Here is an 18,145-nt window from a genome sequence, read left to right as displayed (position 1 = left end):
GTTGTCTTGTATTGTACTCATGAATTTGTAAGTTTGTATGGAACATTTCAGAGAGATATTGGGGGGCTTGGCTGTTTAGACATTTGTACAGTAAACAGAGCCTATGAGTCTTTCGTTGTTCCTCAAGCCTCTTCCACTGAAATATGTTTGAGGCTGGTGTGACACAGGGCCGCGGAGAGGATTTATGGGCCCGGGGTCAGGACGAAAGATAAATAGTAAAACATGCCTAAGGCAGACGCTTCTAAGGGGTACGGGGAATGCTCCCCCTGGAATTTTTGAAATTGATGATTGCTTAAATAGCTCTCGTAGCTATTTTGGTTGCTAAAATTGCTATGATGGCTATTTTGGTTGCTTAAATTGCTATGGTGGCTAAACTGCTTTGATGGCAATGGCGTAGATAGAGTGGGGTCAGAGGGGGCAAAAAACCCCTGTAGAGCTAAACTGCTATATTATCGGAAAACCTCTGGTCTTGTCGGAAATTTAACATGGTTGTCTATGTTTATCTAATTGCTATATTTTGATAGGAAAGAATTTAAAGCTGAATAAACATAAGAATATCTGAACATATCAAAAAGTTTATTTATTCCAGTTCCGAAGTCGTTATGTTATGTTAAAATTGAAGAAAAAATATAAATGCTTGTTAGATTTTTGTCGGAAGTTTCTCATCCTCATACGAATTTTTCTATCGAAGCCATTGCCTGGTGGCTATTTATTACTTCTGTTTGCTGTTTGATATAATTTGAGCATAACTGATATCTTCGAGGGGCAAATCACTTCGTAAAAACCTCGTACCTTTGGTGGAAATCCTATTGTTTTATGAGAAAATCTCTGGAAATCATTTTGTTTTTGTGGAAATCTCGTACACTATTTGCAAGAGTGAATTACCCCTCGGATATCTTAACACCATAATGCATGGAAATGAAAATTTCTTAGAAATTTTGAAAGTCTTAGAAAATGAAAAACGTTTAATTCGTTAACTAAATTCGATCACAACCGACACACTGTTGCAAATAGTCAGTAGCTTTTCTATTCCTTTAGCTCATGCCCACAAGGGTAAGAAATTCTTAATATCTTTAACACTCAGGCAGTCAAAGACTCAAACTGCTTCTACCTCACTTCATTCATAGACTTTTGTTACTATTGTCTCTATAAATAACAATTTGTGGTAATGGAAAGGTTGCGTTATCACTTAGAGTTTCTTTTTAACTGAATTATTTTTATGGGCCCCTATAGCAAAGGGCCCCCGGGTCAGGGGCCCCCCCTCTCCTCAGCACTATTGTCACATGATCAAACTTACGCATCCCAGTATTTACCTTTGCTGCAAAGTTCTGCAATAAGCTTTGTGTAGTGCTGTTTGTGACGCATTGCCATAGACAATATCGCCATATTGTACGCTTGAGAGTACACATGCTTGCACACGAGGAGTGTAATTAGTTGGTTTCTGCTTCTTTACAACTGGTTTAAAAGGTGCGAAAATTATTGTCCCATGATACCCTTTTCGGAAACTGCCCTAGGGAAATAGGTGGTAATCGATGTTCGAGATTATAAAACAACAAGCAATTTGATTATTTGGCCGCAAACTAAAAGAAATCCCTACAATTAAAAAAACTACCTACTTTTCTTGATTTAATCCCGTAGGCTTTCCCTACAAATTTCTGAAAATCAGCTTTCACAAATGCGATTATGATTCCTTTTGTCATCTAATTGCACCTTTAGATCATTAGTTATTTCATTTGGGTTTTAGTTTCATTATTCGATCTATCTTACTAGTCTTTGGATTGGAGTAGTATCTTTTGTATTCACTTTTAGTTTAGTATGTTGTAACGGTTTGGCTTTTATATGTAATCCATTTAGTAATGTTCCCGTTGCGTGTTAAAGTCCGTCGATTTTAAAAGACTGAACACTCCAAGAACAGGCTGAAAACCCCAAGAACACCCTAAGAACAAGCTATTAAGCGGCTGATTCAAGAAATTTCCCGTTGTTTTCAAACCTTCCACGGTGTCAATGTCACTTGACTACCTATTGTCCTCCAAACAATTGTTCTTCCCACCGCTTATTTACCCAAATAGGTCACGGCATAGAATAGCAATTAACTATGATGTGGTCACGATATGCTAGTGCACGCTAGCTACAATGCCTACCAAAAGTACTTGGAATGGATGGATAAGAAGCTTGAAAAGCGTATCTATCTGTCTCGTTTTGCTTGCAGAATGAGAGAGCACTAGCTATTATCGTGCCCTGTGGGCGTACAATAACCGTCGATTCTAACAGACTGAACACTCCAAGAACAGGCTGAAAACCCCAAGAACAAGCTATTAAGCGGCTGAACACCCTTTAAAACATATCAAAATTGGCATATCATTCGAAAAATAATTTGGTAAATCAATCAAAATTAATTTTGGGGCATGAAAGGGCCTGATAAGTCTAATGCTGTTGGTGTTGTTACAACCAACTGATGTCTTGCGCGTCAAAAGTGTGAACGGGGGTTTGTACACGCGGAGCAAATTCGAGTTTGACTCCCTTTGTGCATTCAAGCAATTTCCCGTTGTTTTCAAACCTTCCAAATCCAGCGACATTGTCACTTGACTACCTATTGTCCTCCAAACAATTGTTTGTTATGATGTGGTCACGATATGCTAGTGCACGCTAGCTAGAATGCCTGCCAAAAGTACTTGGAACACCCAGCAATTACGCTGCATTTGATATCTTTCATTCCTTTCATGAAAAAAATTTGCTACTTCCGCCCCCTTCCACCTAAAACAATGTTGATGATTTAGGGAAATATCATAAAAGAAGCGCAAAAGGAAGTGCTTCCTAAAATCCTAACCCGTTTGATAGTAAACCAACATTGTTCTGTAGGGGAGAGGGGGATGATTGATTTTGACCTTGAACGTCTCCAGCTGGTGCACTCGCAGGCCCAATTCCTGGATAGGATTTTTATCAGTGGCGTACCCAAGGGGGGGAATAGGGGCGTCCGGACCCCCCCCCCACTTTTCTAAAATGTGATCCTCGAGATTTGTCCAAAAACGATGTAAAACTCATTGGGGGGGGGGGGGGGGTTGTAGTATACTGTATGATTGTGTCAATAACAATTGTAAAATACTTTGCTATTTACCGTAGCTAACATGAATCAAATAGTTGGGTGAAATTTTGCAAAAAGGGAGTTTCCCCGCATTTGCGAGTGTTTGATGGGCGTGGTCCCTAAAAATTTCTGAACCCCCCCCCCCACTTCTCCGGCCCTGGGTACGCCACTGATTTTTATAAGGAATTTTTGACAAATGAAACAGAAAATGCACAGTGTAGGACTTGTTGGAGGGTACTTTAAAGAGGGCTTAGAAGGGGCAAATTTTGGGGCCCGTGCTCGAATGGGACCATGATAATCTTACTTGAACTATGTATGTGGCAGAAATTGCGTGGGTTTTTGGGGCGAGCGCCCAAAGTCGTCGGTTAAAGCACAATTTTAAGGGATTTTGTCGGTAAATTTGCTTGTTTTTGTGGGTGTTGCGGTTCCTTTCAGCTCCTTAGGCAACTATATATTGTAAAAATATGAATTATATGGACTGTAAATAACTATATGATTGTCTTATTGTTACAAATTTCTAAATAAGTTTCTGAATATAAAATGAATTGGAACTTGAATTTTGTTGCCAGGAACTTTAGCCACACAACAATTTACAAACCCCCTTTCACACATTTGGCGCGCAAAACAACCGTTGGTTGTAACAACATCGACAGCATTAGACTTATCAGGCCCTTTCCTGCCCCAAAATTAATTTTGATTGATTGACCAAATCATTTTTCGAGTGATATGCCAATTTTAATATGTTTTAAAGGGTGTTCAGCCGCTTAATAGCTTGTTCTTAGGGTGTTCTTGGGGTGTTCATGTGGTTTTCAGCCTATTCTTGGAGTGTTCAGTCTTTTAGAAACGACGGCTAAAGTCACATGTTCTGTTAAGTCCTGTTGTGTTAGTTTACGTCTCTTTATGGCAATGTGCTTGTCTTTCAACATGTAGTGTGACGCTTGTATTTTGTGTGAACATGTAGTGTGACGCTTCCGTTTATGTTATTAGTGTGTGTTGATCACGATATAAGTTAGTATTACCGTTGAAGCATTAGAAATAACACCAAAAGTAGTATATTTCGTGCGTTACTTATTCGGGGCCTAGGCCCTTTGGCCTAGCCCATCGCTCCGAGGGGCAATTCACTCTTGCAAATGGCGTACGAGATTTTCCCTAAAACAAAAGGATTTCCAGGGATTTTCAGATAAAACAATAGGGTTTTCGCAAAAACTGTACGAGATTTTCTTGGAGTGATTTGCCCCTCGCATCGCTCTACCAACAAGCTGGTTATTAACGGGCTATTCACCGTCATGACAAGAACCCATAAACGTTACAATGAAAATAAGTAGCTATGTAGTATTTCAATTAGTTCTTGTTTATGTTATAATTTGGGCGTGTTATTTGACAGAGTTAGTTGGAGTTGGAGCTACGGTTAAGAGCGATAAGGATAGGATTTTTAGGTTCTGACGATTTACTTATATTATGTGGCAAGATGATTGTGAAAGATGTTGTCGACATGATCTATGGTTTTTGTTGTAGGATACGTATTGTTATTTATGGAATCGCGCGTGACGATTGGGATAATTGTGAACGATTTGATGTTTGCGAGGACAGTTCTTGTGAAAGGCTGTACCTGATTTTACGAGAATGATTCGACGTTACGGGACAACCGTAAAAAAACATAGAACTTGTTATTCACCTTATTCGCGGGAAGATCACATGATCAGAAGCAGGGGCGTCGCGACCGGGGGGTGTCACACCCCCTAATAGTATCTCAATAGGAAATTTCAGGTAAAATCCGCTCGGTGGAAAAAACGCTTTAGGTATTTTAGAAACCTAAGGTAAACAAACTAATGATTTGAAGATTTCAGAAGAGACCACGGCGAAATTGTACCAGTTGTTTTTATCTGCTGTTCAATTTGTTTGCAAAAAAATGATTTTCAATAGGATTAGGAGGATTGCTTTATTAAAATGTGCTTGAAAGAGTGCATTTTCCAGGGAACTAGAAGCATCAAAATTCGAAAATTTCCTCCTCCTTCGGCGGCAACCATGGTGCCGCCTCAGGTAGTAACTATATCCTTTGCCTGTCCCGATATAGAGATTTGAGAAAACTATTAGGAAAGTCCATTATTATCATATAAAAATGAAAATTGCGAATTATATGCAGAGATAGATTGACAAAATGCATTGCAGAAGTTTGTGACTGCAACTAAAAAATTTCAGGCAAAAATTTTTTAATCAGGTAAATTTGTAGTCCACCACCACCCCCCCCCCCCCAACAAGGCTTTCCTCGCGACGGCCCTGATCAGAAGATAGACGTTGGAACATCATGATTTTGTATCTTTGTCTCAATTCTTATCGAAGGACCAGTTTGTTTCAATGATAAGATTCATTTGCAAAAAACCACTATTACAAAGTACCCCAGTCCAAAATTAACACAGTGTGAAATTAGCCCAGTATACAAATTTTCATGCTGGTATCACAATTCGCGCAAGCCAGATACTGTGCTTAGAGCCTAGTATCCTAGTAAATGTGAGGAATAGGTTCCAGTACCCCATTTTAAAAAAAGCACCAAGGGGTAAGATTGTCAATAACATTTTTTCTTGAGAAGGGTACCTTACATTCATATTCATATGAAAGAGAGTAATTATTCAGAGATGAATGCTGAAATAGAGACATGGGTTCAAATTCTTCCACGCTGCACAAATGCATCATATTTGCAAGTGCATTTTCGAAGTTCCATGCTTTCCAGAATAACTTGAAAATGCATTATTGTCTTGGCATTTAGGACAATTACAATGGACACAAAAATTCCAAAAGGTCCTTGCAGACATTCAAGGTTGCAATATTAGAATATGCAGGGATCCATTTTCAACATGTACATAAGTGCTAGAGAACAGCTTTTTTACAATACTCCGAGAAGATTATAACACTATATTTGCATAAAACTAAACAAAGAATAAATTCCTGTCAAGATGGAGCAACGGGAATCGCGATAAATTGATGACTTTAGCAGTCAGGCCTATACATAAACGAGAGCGAAGAACAGTAGGAATAATATGTTACGTAAATCTCTTCACAAGTAGCATAGGAACACTCAAAATGAGACGTGTCTTGTAAGCATTTTGTTGACATTAATAACAGGTACCATCTTGATTAAATCCGGAAACAAAGTTCTCCATAACTAATACGACGTATCAACACAGCAATACACGGCCTGGCTTGAAAATTGTTTCATAGCATAGAACTACTTGCCACCACTATGTTGCCACCAAGAACTAGTAGACTATTGGAAGAATGGGCAGCATAGTACTTCGTGTAACGAGAACGTGGAGAGTCTCTCGTTACACAAAGCATCACCTTTGCTACACTCTTATGCTTCAGTGAATTATTAAACACGTCATTAAGGATATGGAGCACACCGCATATTCGTGATAATATCATGCATGTGTAAGAACAGGTATCCAGTGGGTAATTGTTAACTTGAAGCAATTAGTTCTTCCCAAACATATGGTACTAAATTTGCCTCATCCTAAAAACATAGAAAAAAGCTAAAAACCAAAGCGTCCCATCTCCACGCTTCTAAAATACAAGAAGTTATTAAGGTTACAATGACAGCTTTTAAATAGTGCCTTTCTTCACATAAACTCTTTATTTGTAAGTTAATGTATACCCAAGGACACATTATCCGAGATGCAATTCTTGGTCATTTATTACCACTAATTGCCTACTTATTGTACAACAGACCCAAGAAAAACGATTATGGGCAGTCAATAGGTGAAAAACTATCTATCTTTGAGGTTACATGGGCTTTGAGAAACCAAACTTTTGTAAACTACCTCAAAGCATAGCTAAATATGTACAACTGAAAACAAGTTTCTTTGAGATGTAGACGAGCCCTTTAAGTGAGAAGACTCCACATTTGATGCATTTTCAGGCGGACAATAGTTATGCACCAGTCAATGACTAAAGCTGTAGATACTTATATCTGCAAAGATGTTGAAACCTGGGAGTCATCCATATCGCTTTCACAGTTATCGTCTTGAGGTACATTGCCTGAAAACGTCGACGATTCCGCATTATTGTCCATTAAATTTGATGACGTCACACCAGTTTTTTGCATTTCTAAGCGGTCACTTTCCTGCAAATCACTCGATACAAAGTTCTCTGTGCCGGACACTACAGAATCATTGCCTATATTTGATGGGGCTGGGATGATGTTGGCATCATTGTCAAATGATGATTGCGGCACCTCGGAACCACTGCTAGCTGACGTAAGCAAAAAAACCTGTGAAGATTCTATAATGGAGTCAGCTTGGTTCTCTTGGGAGTCTGCCATTGAAACAGAAGATCCTAACTTAGGCTGCCCGGAGTCGGGTTGAAGGTTGTTGGAGCCAGATACCTCAATACTAGATTCTGATTCTGTTACAGCAGTATAAGATAGTGCTGATTCATCAATATTCGAAGAATTTGCATAAACCCTAGAGGTTGAATCGGTTACAGCAAAGTCCCCTAGTTCAAGTCCTGAACTGTCAGTTTGATTTCCACTCTGAACCGGTTCCATGCTGTTTGCAGCTGAGCCTTCCGGTAGCTGTGCTGAAAAGACATTGTTGCTATCCTCCCCAGCAACAATTGGCATACTGCTCATCGTGATAGTCCCATCTATATTAAGAGCAGTGGAATTGGCTGGTGTTAGAACCAGTTGCTGCCCACTGCCATCCCGACTAAGTGCATCAGGCAGATTCACTGCTGTGAAATAGCTCTGTCCATCTGCAGTGACCATCACCATTGACTGCCCACCTCCAGCCATGTCACTGGAAGTGATAAAGCTTCCACTTGCCATTGAGGTTGTGCACCCACTCGAAGACACAAATGGCTCTTTCATGGTGACAATAAATTGCTGATTCATTTCAGAGTTATCAATAACGTCACCACTTTGTTGTGCAGCAGAAACAAGCACTTCGTTACTGCCGTGATGCACAGTGTAGAAAACGTTGTCTGAGCTTGCTATACTGGCGTGTGACACAACGTTATCATTACTACTGTGAACGGACAACACATTAGTACTTTGCACTGTTCCATTGTCAATATCTGAAACACTGGCATCTGCTTCCGTATTATCATCTGAATGAATTGTCCCTGCCGAGCTACTCACCTCCCCTTCTAGATTTTGATGTTGGCTTACTGCAGTATATAAAGCAGCATCTTGACTTGACTGAACTTGGGATTCTTCATGGTTCACCATCAATCCTTCAGCACCAGCACCAGTTACATCATTACCTCTATTCTGTATCACAGTTCCCAGGGCACACGACACACTGCTTTGTACTTCATTTCCTGTTTCCTCGCTAGCAAGGCTGCTAATGCCAACCGACACGTCCTGAGATGTATCAGCAGCAATCATCTCTACATCACATGGAGGAATGATTCCAGATTCCATTTGGCTAACGCCAGACACCTGCATCACTGCTGTACTGGACCCGTCCCCAGCTGCTGCAATATGGCCTGCAGAGACACTGGCTACTGCTTCCGATGAGCAAAGGCTTACATTAACTTCGTGTTGTCCAGATGTCTCACTTGTTGAATCTGAATTCGAAAAGGCACTAGACACAGAGACAGTATTTGTAGTGGCTGCATTCGAATTTGAAAGCATTCCAACCGGGCCAATCACAATAAACTTATTTGATGCTGCAGCAGCATTGATAGCAGCAAGCACTTCAGGATTTTGTAGAATGTTAGCAAGTCCTGACAAATTTGCATTGCCTATAGGAATAACGTTCTGGGCATTCATGGCTTGCTGTTGTTGTTGAAGCGAAGATGCACTTGCTGTAACTACCGCCCCTTCTCTTGCCTGAAAGACTTCAGAGGTTTCAATGGTACCATCAACCCTACTAGTACTTATGTATGCCTCATGTTCAATGGTGCCAACATCAGCAGTTGTAAGTGATATAGTTGTGTCTCCATGACCACCCTGTGGCTGTACAAGGACTTCAACGACTTGATCAATCGCTGGGTTGTTGGGAATCTGATTAGCAAGGTGAGTTTCATCCACTATTCCATCAACCTCTACGTTACCGCCACTATAGTCTTGGGCATTATCACCTAATCAAAAACAAATCTTTTTTAACAAAAGTCTTGTCTTCAATAAACGTCTTCAATAGAAAAGCAATGAGAGTATGGAAGACACCCCTGAGCTGGGCTGTCTTGTTTAAAGGTCCGGGGTCAGCGATTTTTTGGGCTATTATCGAAAGCTGGCCAGAAAGTCTGCTAAAAATTTCAAATGAAAAATCTAGTAAATATTTGAGCGTTAGGCCGCACTTGGTGGCCAAAATAGTACTATGGTAAATGTTTGCAAGTAATAACTGACTGGAAAAAAGGTACAATTGATTCAGGAGAGAGCGAGAGAGCGAAAGAGAGAGAGCGAAAGAGAGAGAGCGAAAGAGAGAGAGCGAAAGAGAGAGAGCGAGAGAGAGAGCGAGAGAGAGAGAGAGAGCGAGAGAGAGAGAGAGAGAGAGAGAGAGGGAGAGGGAGAGGGAGAGAGCGAGAGAGAGAGAGAGAGAGAGAGAGAGAGGGAGCGAGAGAGAGTGGGAGCGAGAGAGAGAGGGAGCGAGAGAGAGAGGGAGCGAGAGAGAGAGAGAGAGCCCCTGATATCAATAACATTAAAACTAAAAGCTATTTTTTTGTTCAGTATTAACGTATTATTAATCGAAAAAGTTAAAAGTTGATTAGTTTATATAAATGCGGAAACTCTGTCTTGTTTTGTACTCAGTTTTGTACATAATTTCCAGTACTGTAAGATTTTGTAAATAATTTTCATAGATACATTAATAGAAACAAATTGTAATTAGGTTTGGGGCCATCTCGGCCTATGTACCTATACTATAATTTTTTTATAAAACAAACAACAAAAACAAAAAACAAAGAAAAAGAACGAAAACTGCCTGATGGTCAAGAGTTAAATAATCACAAGAGGGTAGGTAGATGGGATGACACCTCCCTGATATACAGGAAGATAGTACTGTACGGCTATTGGAAACTTTACACACTAAAAACTTTAGATTTCAACCTTCAAACTTTAGAATCAACTCATCCATGCCTCCACAGGACTAAAAATAAATCAAGAGCGTCGATAAACTTTTGTTTGATTGCCACAACTTTAAATTGTAGAAAGCATTTGTTGCAAATACATACCTTTTCGTGCAACAGAAGACAACAGCCCAAGCCCATTCTCTGTGTCGCTGTTTTGTGACACAGAAACAGAGTGGCTGCCAGTAGCACCTGATGTCGTTGGAGTGATATTTCCAATCTGATCGATTAAGTAGTGTCCTGCCTGAGCCATTCTCCCTTGATGGTACCTTGTAGACCCATCGCCACCAGAAACCTTAACAGAAAGAGGGCATCTCAAACCACACAAATATAAACCAGCTCATTTGTCAACTGTTTGAACTAAACAAAGCAGGTAGATACACCCATGTGTTCTGTTAAAAAATATTCCATTACCTTTCAAAGTACAATTAGAAAAGCTTCGATAGATTGTATAACTGCAACATAGAGAGTTCTCCAATGGTCGTATAAAATTTGAGAATCAGAGCTACAATTTGAAAGGGGATTGGTTAGACACGTTGAGTATAAATTAAAACCAGTATCACATAAAAGATGAAATAAAAGCATACCATGGTTGGTTTTCCTGATTGTCTAAGCTCTGATAACTGAAAGTAGTCCATGTTATCAGCCGACGAGAAAGCAACGTAACTACTGCTTCTTGCGAGCTTAGGCTTCTTGTGTGTCGTCATATGTGACGTCATGTTCTGCTTCTGTGTGAATTTCCGTCCACAAACATCACAGGAGTATGGCTTTTCGCCCGTGTGGGTTCGCAAGTGAGTTTTGAGGTTCCACAGTAGCGAAAAAGCCCTTCCACATTCTGGACAGGAGAACGGCTTCTCTCCCGAGTGGGTACGTACATGGTAGGTTAGCTTGTTCCGCTGTGAGAATGATTTATCACAATGGGGACAATGGAAATTTTTCACTTTGAAGTGTACTGTTTTTAAATGCTTTCTTGATGCTGCTTCGTCTATAAACATCTTGTCACAAAGAGTGCACGGTACTTCACGCAGTTTCAAGTGAAACCTTTGAGAGATTGTACAGTTCAGTTAACACAACCAAATGCAACAGCAAGATCCATGCATATTTGCTTTCAAAAACTGAATATAATGATGAGCATAGATGCATATCGTGAGTATAAAAGAAAATTCTAGGATGCAAATAAGTTCAATCAAATGAGCATATAAGCTATCGACGTTACAGAATCTGGGTCAACTCAGCTACAACAAACATATACACATGCAAAATTTGACAAAAACTTTACTCCGGTCGAAAAGTTGAAATGTACAGCGAATCCAGAATATTTTTGCAACTTCGCTATTGGTAAAACAAAAAACGTGATATGATGCATAAGTCGACATATATTTCGACTTACGCATCATATATGCATTTGCTTAGTTTTTTGGCCGAATCAGTCACTTAAGGACTTCAGATGCTTCAAAAAGCAAAACAGGAAAGCAGTAAATATATACAAGCAATTTTGTACCTTTTATGGTGTCTTTCTAACGTCTGCAAGTTTGAGAGAACTTTGCTGCACTCTCGGCATTGCACATATCTTTCGGGGCAGCTAGCAGCATGCTCTGCAAGCTCTTCCCGGTGGAATCTCATTTTACAATGCGTGCATGTACCGATTTCTGGCGATTTTTCGGTCGGTATTCCAAAGAACAGGCTATCGTCAATATCATCATCGTCCTCATCCTGCCCTTCTTCATCATCGTCCGATTCTTGATGGTGAGATTCTGGGACATTTTCGATCAACAGATGCGATGCTTGCTCCTTCGCCGCGTGTCTGCTTGCTTTCTTTTTTCCTTTACTTGCTGGAGAGTGCTTTACACTCTGCTTCGATTTTGCTGTGATCACAAGCACCTCCGCATCTTCTTCGACTTTCATGTCTTCATACTCCCCAAGTTCGTCAAACTCAGCACCCATCTCCTCGACTTCTTGTTGTACTTTTTGTCGTTTAGAAGCTGAAACTAAATTACAAACAGAGTTGGTAGAATGTGCAAACATTGATAATATGACCAGGTTATAAGTTATGACTTAAAGCCATAGAGGATATTATGACTCATAACCATGAGATGCAAGTTGATTATTGCGGGTCAACAAAACTTTGACACAGAAAAACCATCTACTACTCTGTTCTTTAAGATTTAGCTTTACGTTAGTGAGACCACAGCTTTTACTAAAGCAAATAAACATAAAGTGCGTGACAAAGGTACGCAGAAATATTTAAAAAATACGATCGCAACTTTCCCATTGTCCATATGGGGTATCCTTAAGGAGACAAACATACAAAACACGTTTCTTACTGCAGTACCAGTTGCTTACGAATACCAAAAAATTAAGCATTCCTGGCTTTATCCTATGTGATTTATCAAGGTTTCTACGGCAACATTACCTCCTATTTGATAGATGATGAAAAAACGTTTTACATATAATTTGATAATCGCAATATAGAATAACAAACAGAAACAAACCTTCGACATTTCTTGCTTTTCTCTTTGCTGCTTTGGGTTGGGTTGTTTTAGTTGGTTTCTTCTTTCGTTTTGTTTTCTTTCCTGCAACTTTCTTGGGATTATCTTCTTTCTTTGGCGTCTCCTCCTCGACAAATCTTTTTGCAGGCTTCTGTCTTTTTGGTCGTCGACCCGATGCCTCATTTTCGGTTTGAGCCTCTGCTTCATGCTCTGCTTCCAAAGCGCGCTTGTTTTTGCTCCGCAATGAGGTTTTGGATACCATTGCAACAACAAGCTTGGGCTTGGCTTTCTGCCTCTTCTTGGCTTTGCGACTATTCTTCAAACGTGGCATCTGTCAAACATGAAATTTCGGCTATATTAGATCTATAATTAATATTCGGGGATATTGCAAGGCACTGCCATGTCGTGCATCTACTTTGACAGAGGAAACGTTTTGCTTGTCTTTGTAATGAGTTTGTACTTTTAAAGCAGAGGAGCAAGAACCTTTATCTAAATTCGATTTGTCTAGCAAACCAGCTTGCCATAAGTTGTTAAAGGCAATATGTCTCGTTGTGGATTGGTTAACGAGAACAATAGCTGGAACAATAGCCTAAACAAAATTCCAGCGCTTCGCCATATTTTTTACAATGCGATAAATTAAAGGGGGACTGGAAACAATAAAAAGTCCCTTTGTTCTTATAATCAACCAACGTCATGACAGAGTGCCTTTAAGCAAACAGGGATAAAACATTTAATTAGCCAGTAACTGCGATTAACATCGATTCTTTGTCAAACTTATTTAGACTCAATACATGGCATATATAGCTTTTATGAGAGGCCTAGCACCCTATTTGAATTGTAACCATCAACATCATTCTAATATGTTTGCAATGTCCTTTAGCAAGTACAGCATAATTATTAACCAACTACGGTGACAAACATTTCCACGGGTAATGCTGCTGTATGTATTATTGTATCTATTGCTCATAACACTTTTATGTTTTGATGTAACTTGTGACTTTCGCTGCTTTGCACGGATTTGCCCTCTTGAACAGGGCCCTTTCACTAAACACCACCCCTTAAAATCGAAGAATTTTCAACACTGCTTTTTCAGGAAATTGTACTCTAGGAATACGGGGACTTCTTTTAATAACAAATAGAATGACTCTGAATCATTCAGGGGATTAGGATACCAATTCAGCCGTGTTTCCTCTTCTTTAGAGCAGCAATTACAAACATAATAAAATAATATGAAGAAAAACCATGTAGTAAATATCTCGTTATAAGGCATAATGGCTTCCTAAAACTCATAACGGTAACTATGCAACTGAAAAATCCTGGGAATATGCCCTAAAACCGAATTTCGTACATATTAGGTTTTATGAAACTGGTTTTGCACACAGTTGATAGTTTTTGAAGATAGGTCAACTTATAAACTAGGTTTTTGGGGTAGTCAGAATTTTAGACTAATCATTTCAAAATAATAAACAGTAATTTATACACAAGTTGAATGGATAAATGACTACAAAATCAATTGAGCTTTTTCGTAACAAAACATTGAAATTTGATTTGTAAGATTACACTTAGTATATATCGGCTTTTGTTGTTTACTCACAAAAAATCATATGCTTTATTTAAAAAAAGGAAAGTCCATTATTGAAAGCATATGCAGAAACTTAATAATTTTTAGGAAACAGCAAAATTGAATAGTGCAATAATTTTGGCTTCTGATATACTCAAGAATCTTATTACTTAATGAAAAAATAGATCAAGAATCTTTGAAAGTCGAGATAAACAGCCTCAAGGACCAAAGAGCATATTATAGATTGAGGGGCCAAGGCTTTTTTTTGGGGGGGGGGGGCAAACATGCTAAAAACCAAGAGCAGGGCGATTTTTGGTATGATTTTAAGTATGTTTTGGAAATTATTGGGGGTGGCTTAAGCCACAGTTACCCCAACTCCCTGCTTCCACAGAATCTGAACAAACTTTATGATAAGAAAATAGAGAAAGCATCTTACAGATAAAACTTCTGTAAAACATGCAAAAATAGAATAAAAATAAATTTAAAATTTAACTGCATGTAGACATACTTCCATTTACAGTAAATTTTTGAAAAAGCAGCAAAATTTGATATCAATTGTCAGGTTTTCAACCTAGCATGGCAGCTACAAATTCTGTAGTCACAATGGTAGTGAGCATGCAACTAGGACTTGAAACAATTCACAAGGGCAATTATCCTGGCCATTGCCACCATCCTTAGATGTAAAATTTGTATATGCTTGTGTGAAAAATTCTTATTCATGCTTCAAAATTGATATCAACTAGGCCTTTTTATACAAAAAAAGATCATTACTTTCTTAAAATTTTGTAATGGCCGCTTAGCCTGTCAACTGAACTTTTCTTACCTCAAATTGATATACACAAAAGGGATAGGCCAATTTGATTTACTTGGTAGACCCTTTTTAGTTTCCATTCCCAATTGCAATTACAACATCTCGTGGATTATGCAAATCTCACGCACCAATCCAATGAAATAGTTATTTGCTTGGCTCCATTTGGGAAATAAAGAGGTAATTGCAAATGTATATAACCTGGGTGTGCACTCTGGAAATTAGAAAAAGGGGAAAGTTTGAAGATTGAAAAAAGAGTGGGTGAGACAATATCTGTTTATCAATTTCCTTTCATTGAGTTTTGGGTGCTTGTGTCTGGAACTTTCTAGGTGCATGTAGAAGCCCTGGATCAAGCTCCAGAGCCTTTCCGTGCAAGGCCTGGCTGACTCATGGGATAAAGACTTGCATTTGATTTGTCTCAAAAAACAAATGAAAGGAAGGATCATATCCTTAAAACTATCCAAGAACCATTAGTTACATTGCTTTCTTCCACTAAAACAAAATGTTTGTGACTAGCAATCTTTCTTATGCTATTTCAATACTCTTTTTGAAATGTTCAATAAACAGTTAATAGATATGGCTACACTTCAAATGACAATAAAAAAAGAGACCAAATTTGCATACTTTTTATAAACAGAGATGGATTTTGTGCTAAATGTTTGTTGAACTTCATAAAAAATGCATAAACAGTTGCATTGGCACAAAATGAATTTTGTCAAAACAAGTTTGACTAGAAAATGAAAAATTATTTCAATGTATATTTTGCATAAAGCATAAACAATAAGCTGAAAAACTCTCTAAAACCATGGAGTCTGACCTTTGTCCAACCATATTTGCATGGAACGTTATTATATGTTGACAACTGTTCTTTCTCACATCTATGAATATCTGAATTCTTCTTCAAAACCATTTGCTTTTCAAATTTGCTTTTGAATTAATTGCTACCATGAATTTCTCAAAAATTAATACTATTTTTGACAAAGTACGTATTGACATATGCAGGGCACAAAAATTGAAAAACCTGGTCCTATTACCAGCCTTTAGACAAATTTCAACATCTTTGTAATGCTGTTTCATTGCAAGAGGATCTTTAATTTAAACAGAGGTCTAAACCAACAGCTAGAGCTTAAGATTTCTGGGCTAGAAATATATAATATATATATAGACAAAACTTCTCTTATTTGATCACCATGATTTTCCATAAAATCTTATAAAAAATACTAGAGAAGCTTGACCAAGTTTGCACAAAATAAAGCATATGCACAAATGTGGACAGTTTAGCACTGCAAAGAAAAAAAACTGAAGATGCAAATCAAACTTACAATTTAGACTCTATTACAGAAAACATTATTGCCTGTCATAAAACTAATCATTATAAGGACATTTATTTCTTGTGTAAAGATGAGGTTTGCAAATGGGAAATTGTGTCTAAAGTGCCTGCCTATGCACAAGAGTTTGTCAAATGTTAATACTGTCAAATGTCAAATTTCTTAGTTTTGCTTTCAGGACAAAAAACTTGTTCTCATGGAATGTAGGCTTATCTTTATCAAAATACACATCTAGAAAAACTTCCCAGATTTTGTATCAAATAAGACTATAAACTGTGTGCTAATAAAATTTCTGAAAATTATCATATCAAGAAGGATGTTTCTGTGCACTCAAACAATGAGTACACTCATAAATTTCAACATATATGCTAAAATTATACATGCATCTTGATATCTACCATATTTGAAGAAAAAGGATCCCAGATTTTTGAAAGTTGCAACTTTTATATACTTCTAGTCGATATTTTTTAAGTCAAAACTTGCTATGAATAAGTAGCAAAAGATAAATAAAAACTTGGGATCTTTCATTTCTTTCCAACCACACTTGCTTCAAGTGCATGCGAAGTGCAGATTTTAAATAATTTCATTCGGTCACATTTGAAAAACTCATGGATCCGAATGAATCATCGATTATCGAAAAATCTTGGAAAAAAATAATGCAGACGATACCATCTAATTTTTTTAACTGAAATTTATATGCTGTTTATGAGGCGAAATCCTACTCAAAAACGAAAATTTCATTCGTTGTGGCTCAATTTTCTTCGACTCTCGCAGCGCGGAGAGAATCAAACAAAGATGGCACCCGTCTTCCCGCACCGCCATCATGAAGACAACAAAACAGTTGTTATCCGTAAAACGGAAAAATGCTAGCCTATTTTTATATTTGACCTTTAAAAAATTTAAAGAATACATCATTGGACATATTTTGGCCACGAAATATGATTCATATTTGCCAACCCCACAAAACAGGAATAACTAACAGAAACAATTTCATGTCAACCGCGGCTGCCATGTTGGGCCATCTTTGTTTCCACCATGTTGAAGAAGCTTCAGAAAAAACATGCGCGCCAAAAGGTCACCGCCAGTATTTTAAAATGCAACCACTTACCTCTCTCGGAAATTTCTTTACGATGCTTCACAAAATCAGAGGACTTTTAGCATCTGCTTCGTAGCACTTTGAGTTGAGATTCTAAACTTCAATCCAAATTCTTCTTCACGAGCATGCGAAGGGCAGTAACTGACGAATCACCAGCAGTTGCCTAAAAGCTCCTTCGCAGTTTAACGTAAATGACCCTTTTAAATCTAAACTTATTATTTACAGAATTAAATCAACTGTGACAATATCTTGTCCAACAAGAAAGTATATGATGGAAATGTTTCGTTTTCAATAACTCTAGTTAGAATAGCTAAAACAGTCCAAATTTCAAATGAAAAACACTTGAAAAAACTAGTGAAACTAAATCAACTAGTGAAATTGCTGACACCATACAGATATAACAATGGCTAGGTAAAAGAGGGGAACATTAAAGTGATAGATGGTGTGATAGATGTCTAATAAATTTGTTCATATATTATTATTCTATTATGTTTAACAACTCTTTAAGTTTCTATCGATAGGAACGAGACGGAGTTGAAAGTAGAATTGAGACGGAGCCGAAAATCTAAGCTGAAGTTCAAACATTCTCCTGCTCCGAGCTAGACAACAAATTTGCGATGGGCGAATAAAGCGTTACAAGAAAGCATTGCAGAGATCCAAATGAATCTTGATGGTCCCTTAATCAGAATAAAAGTGAGCAAGAGAGTTATGCTTTAAGA

General features: G+C 38.2%; 1 protein-coding gene across 1 annotated transcript; it reads right to left on the bottom strand.

Moving 5' to 3' along the window:
- Nucleotides 1–5,752: 5,752 nt before the first annotated feature.
- Nucleotides 5,753–17,596, bottom strand: LOC135688463 (uncharacterized). The gene is made up of 6 exons (XM_065205323.2): nt 17,439–17,596; nt 12,637–12,964; nt 11,646–12,132; nt 10,732–11,185; nt 10,250–10,439; nt 5,753–9,160 (listed from the first exon to the last, which is right to left on the bottom strand). Exons 2-6 carry the CDS (start codon nt 12,962–12,964, stop codon nt 7,041–7,043), a joined length of 3,579 nt encoding a protein of 1,192 aa, XP_065061395.2. The 5' UTR covers nt 17,439–17,596; the 3' UTR covers nt 5,753–7,040.
- Nucleotides 17,597–18,145: the final 549 nt, after the last annotated feature.

The sequence above is a fragment of the Rhopilema esculentum genome, chromosome 19 (genome assembly GCF_057945365.1).
Source record: "Rhopilema esculentum isolate cy_ngs chromosome 19, ASM5794536v1, whole genome shotgun sequence".
NCBI classification, from domain to species: Eukaryota; Metazoa; Cnidaria; class Scyphozoa; order Rhizostomeae; family Rhizostomatidae; genus Rhopilema; species Rhopilema esculentum.
Note: the sequence above shows the minus strand (reverse complement) of the source record. Positions and strands in the feature narration are given on the sequence as shown.

Bases quoted from the DNA above. Each gene is read 5' to 3' on its own strand.
- LOC135688463 (XM_065205323.2), bottom strand. From the start codon at position 12,964: ATGCCACGTTTGAAGAATAGTCGCAAAGCCAAGAAGAGGCAGAAAGCC. The intron at 12,133-12,636 runs GTTTGTTTCTGT...TTTGTAATTTAG, and splicing joins AAAAGCAAGAAATGTCGAAG to TTTCAGCTTCTAAACGACAA. The intron at 9,161-10,249 runs GTATGTATTTGC...GTTTTTGATTAG, and splicing joins GTCTTCTGTTGCACGAAAAG to GTGATAATGCCCAAGACTAT.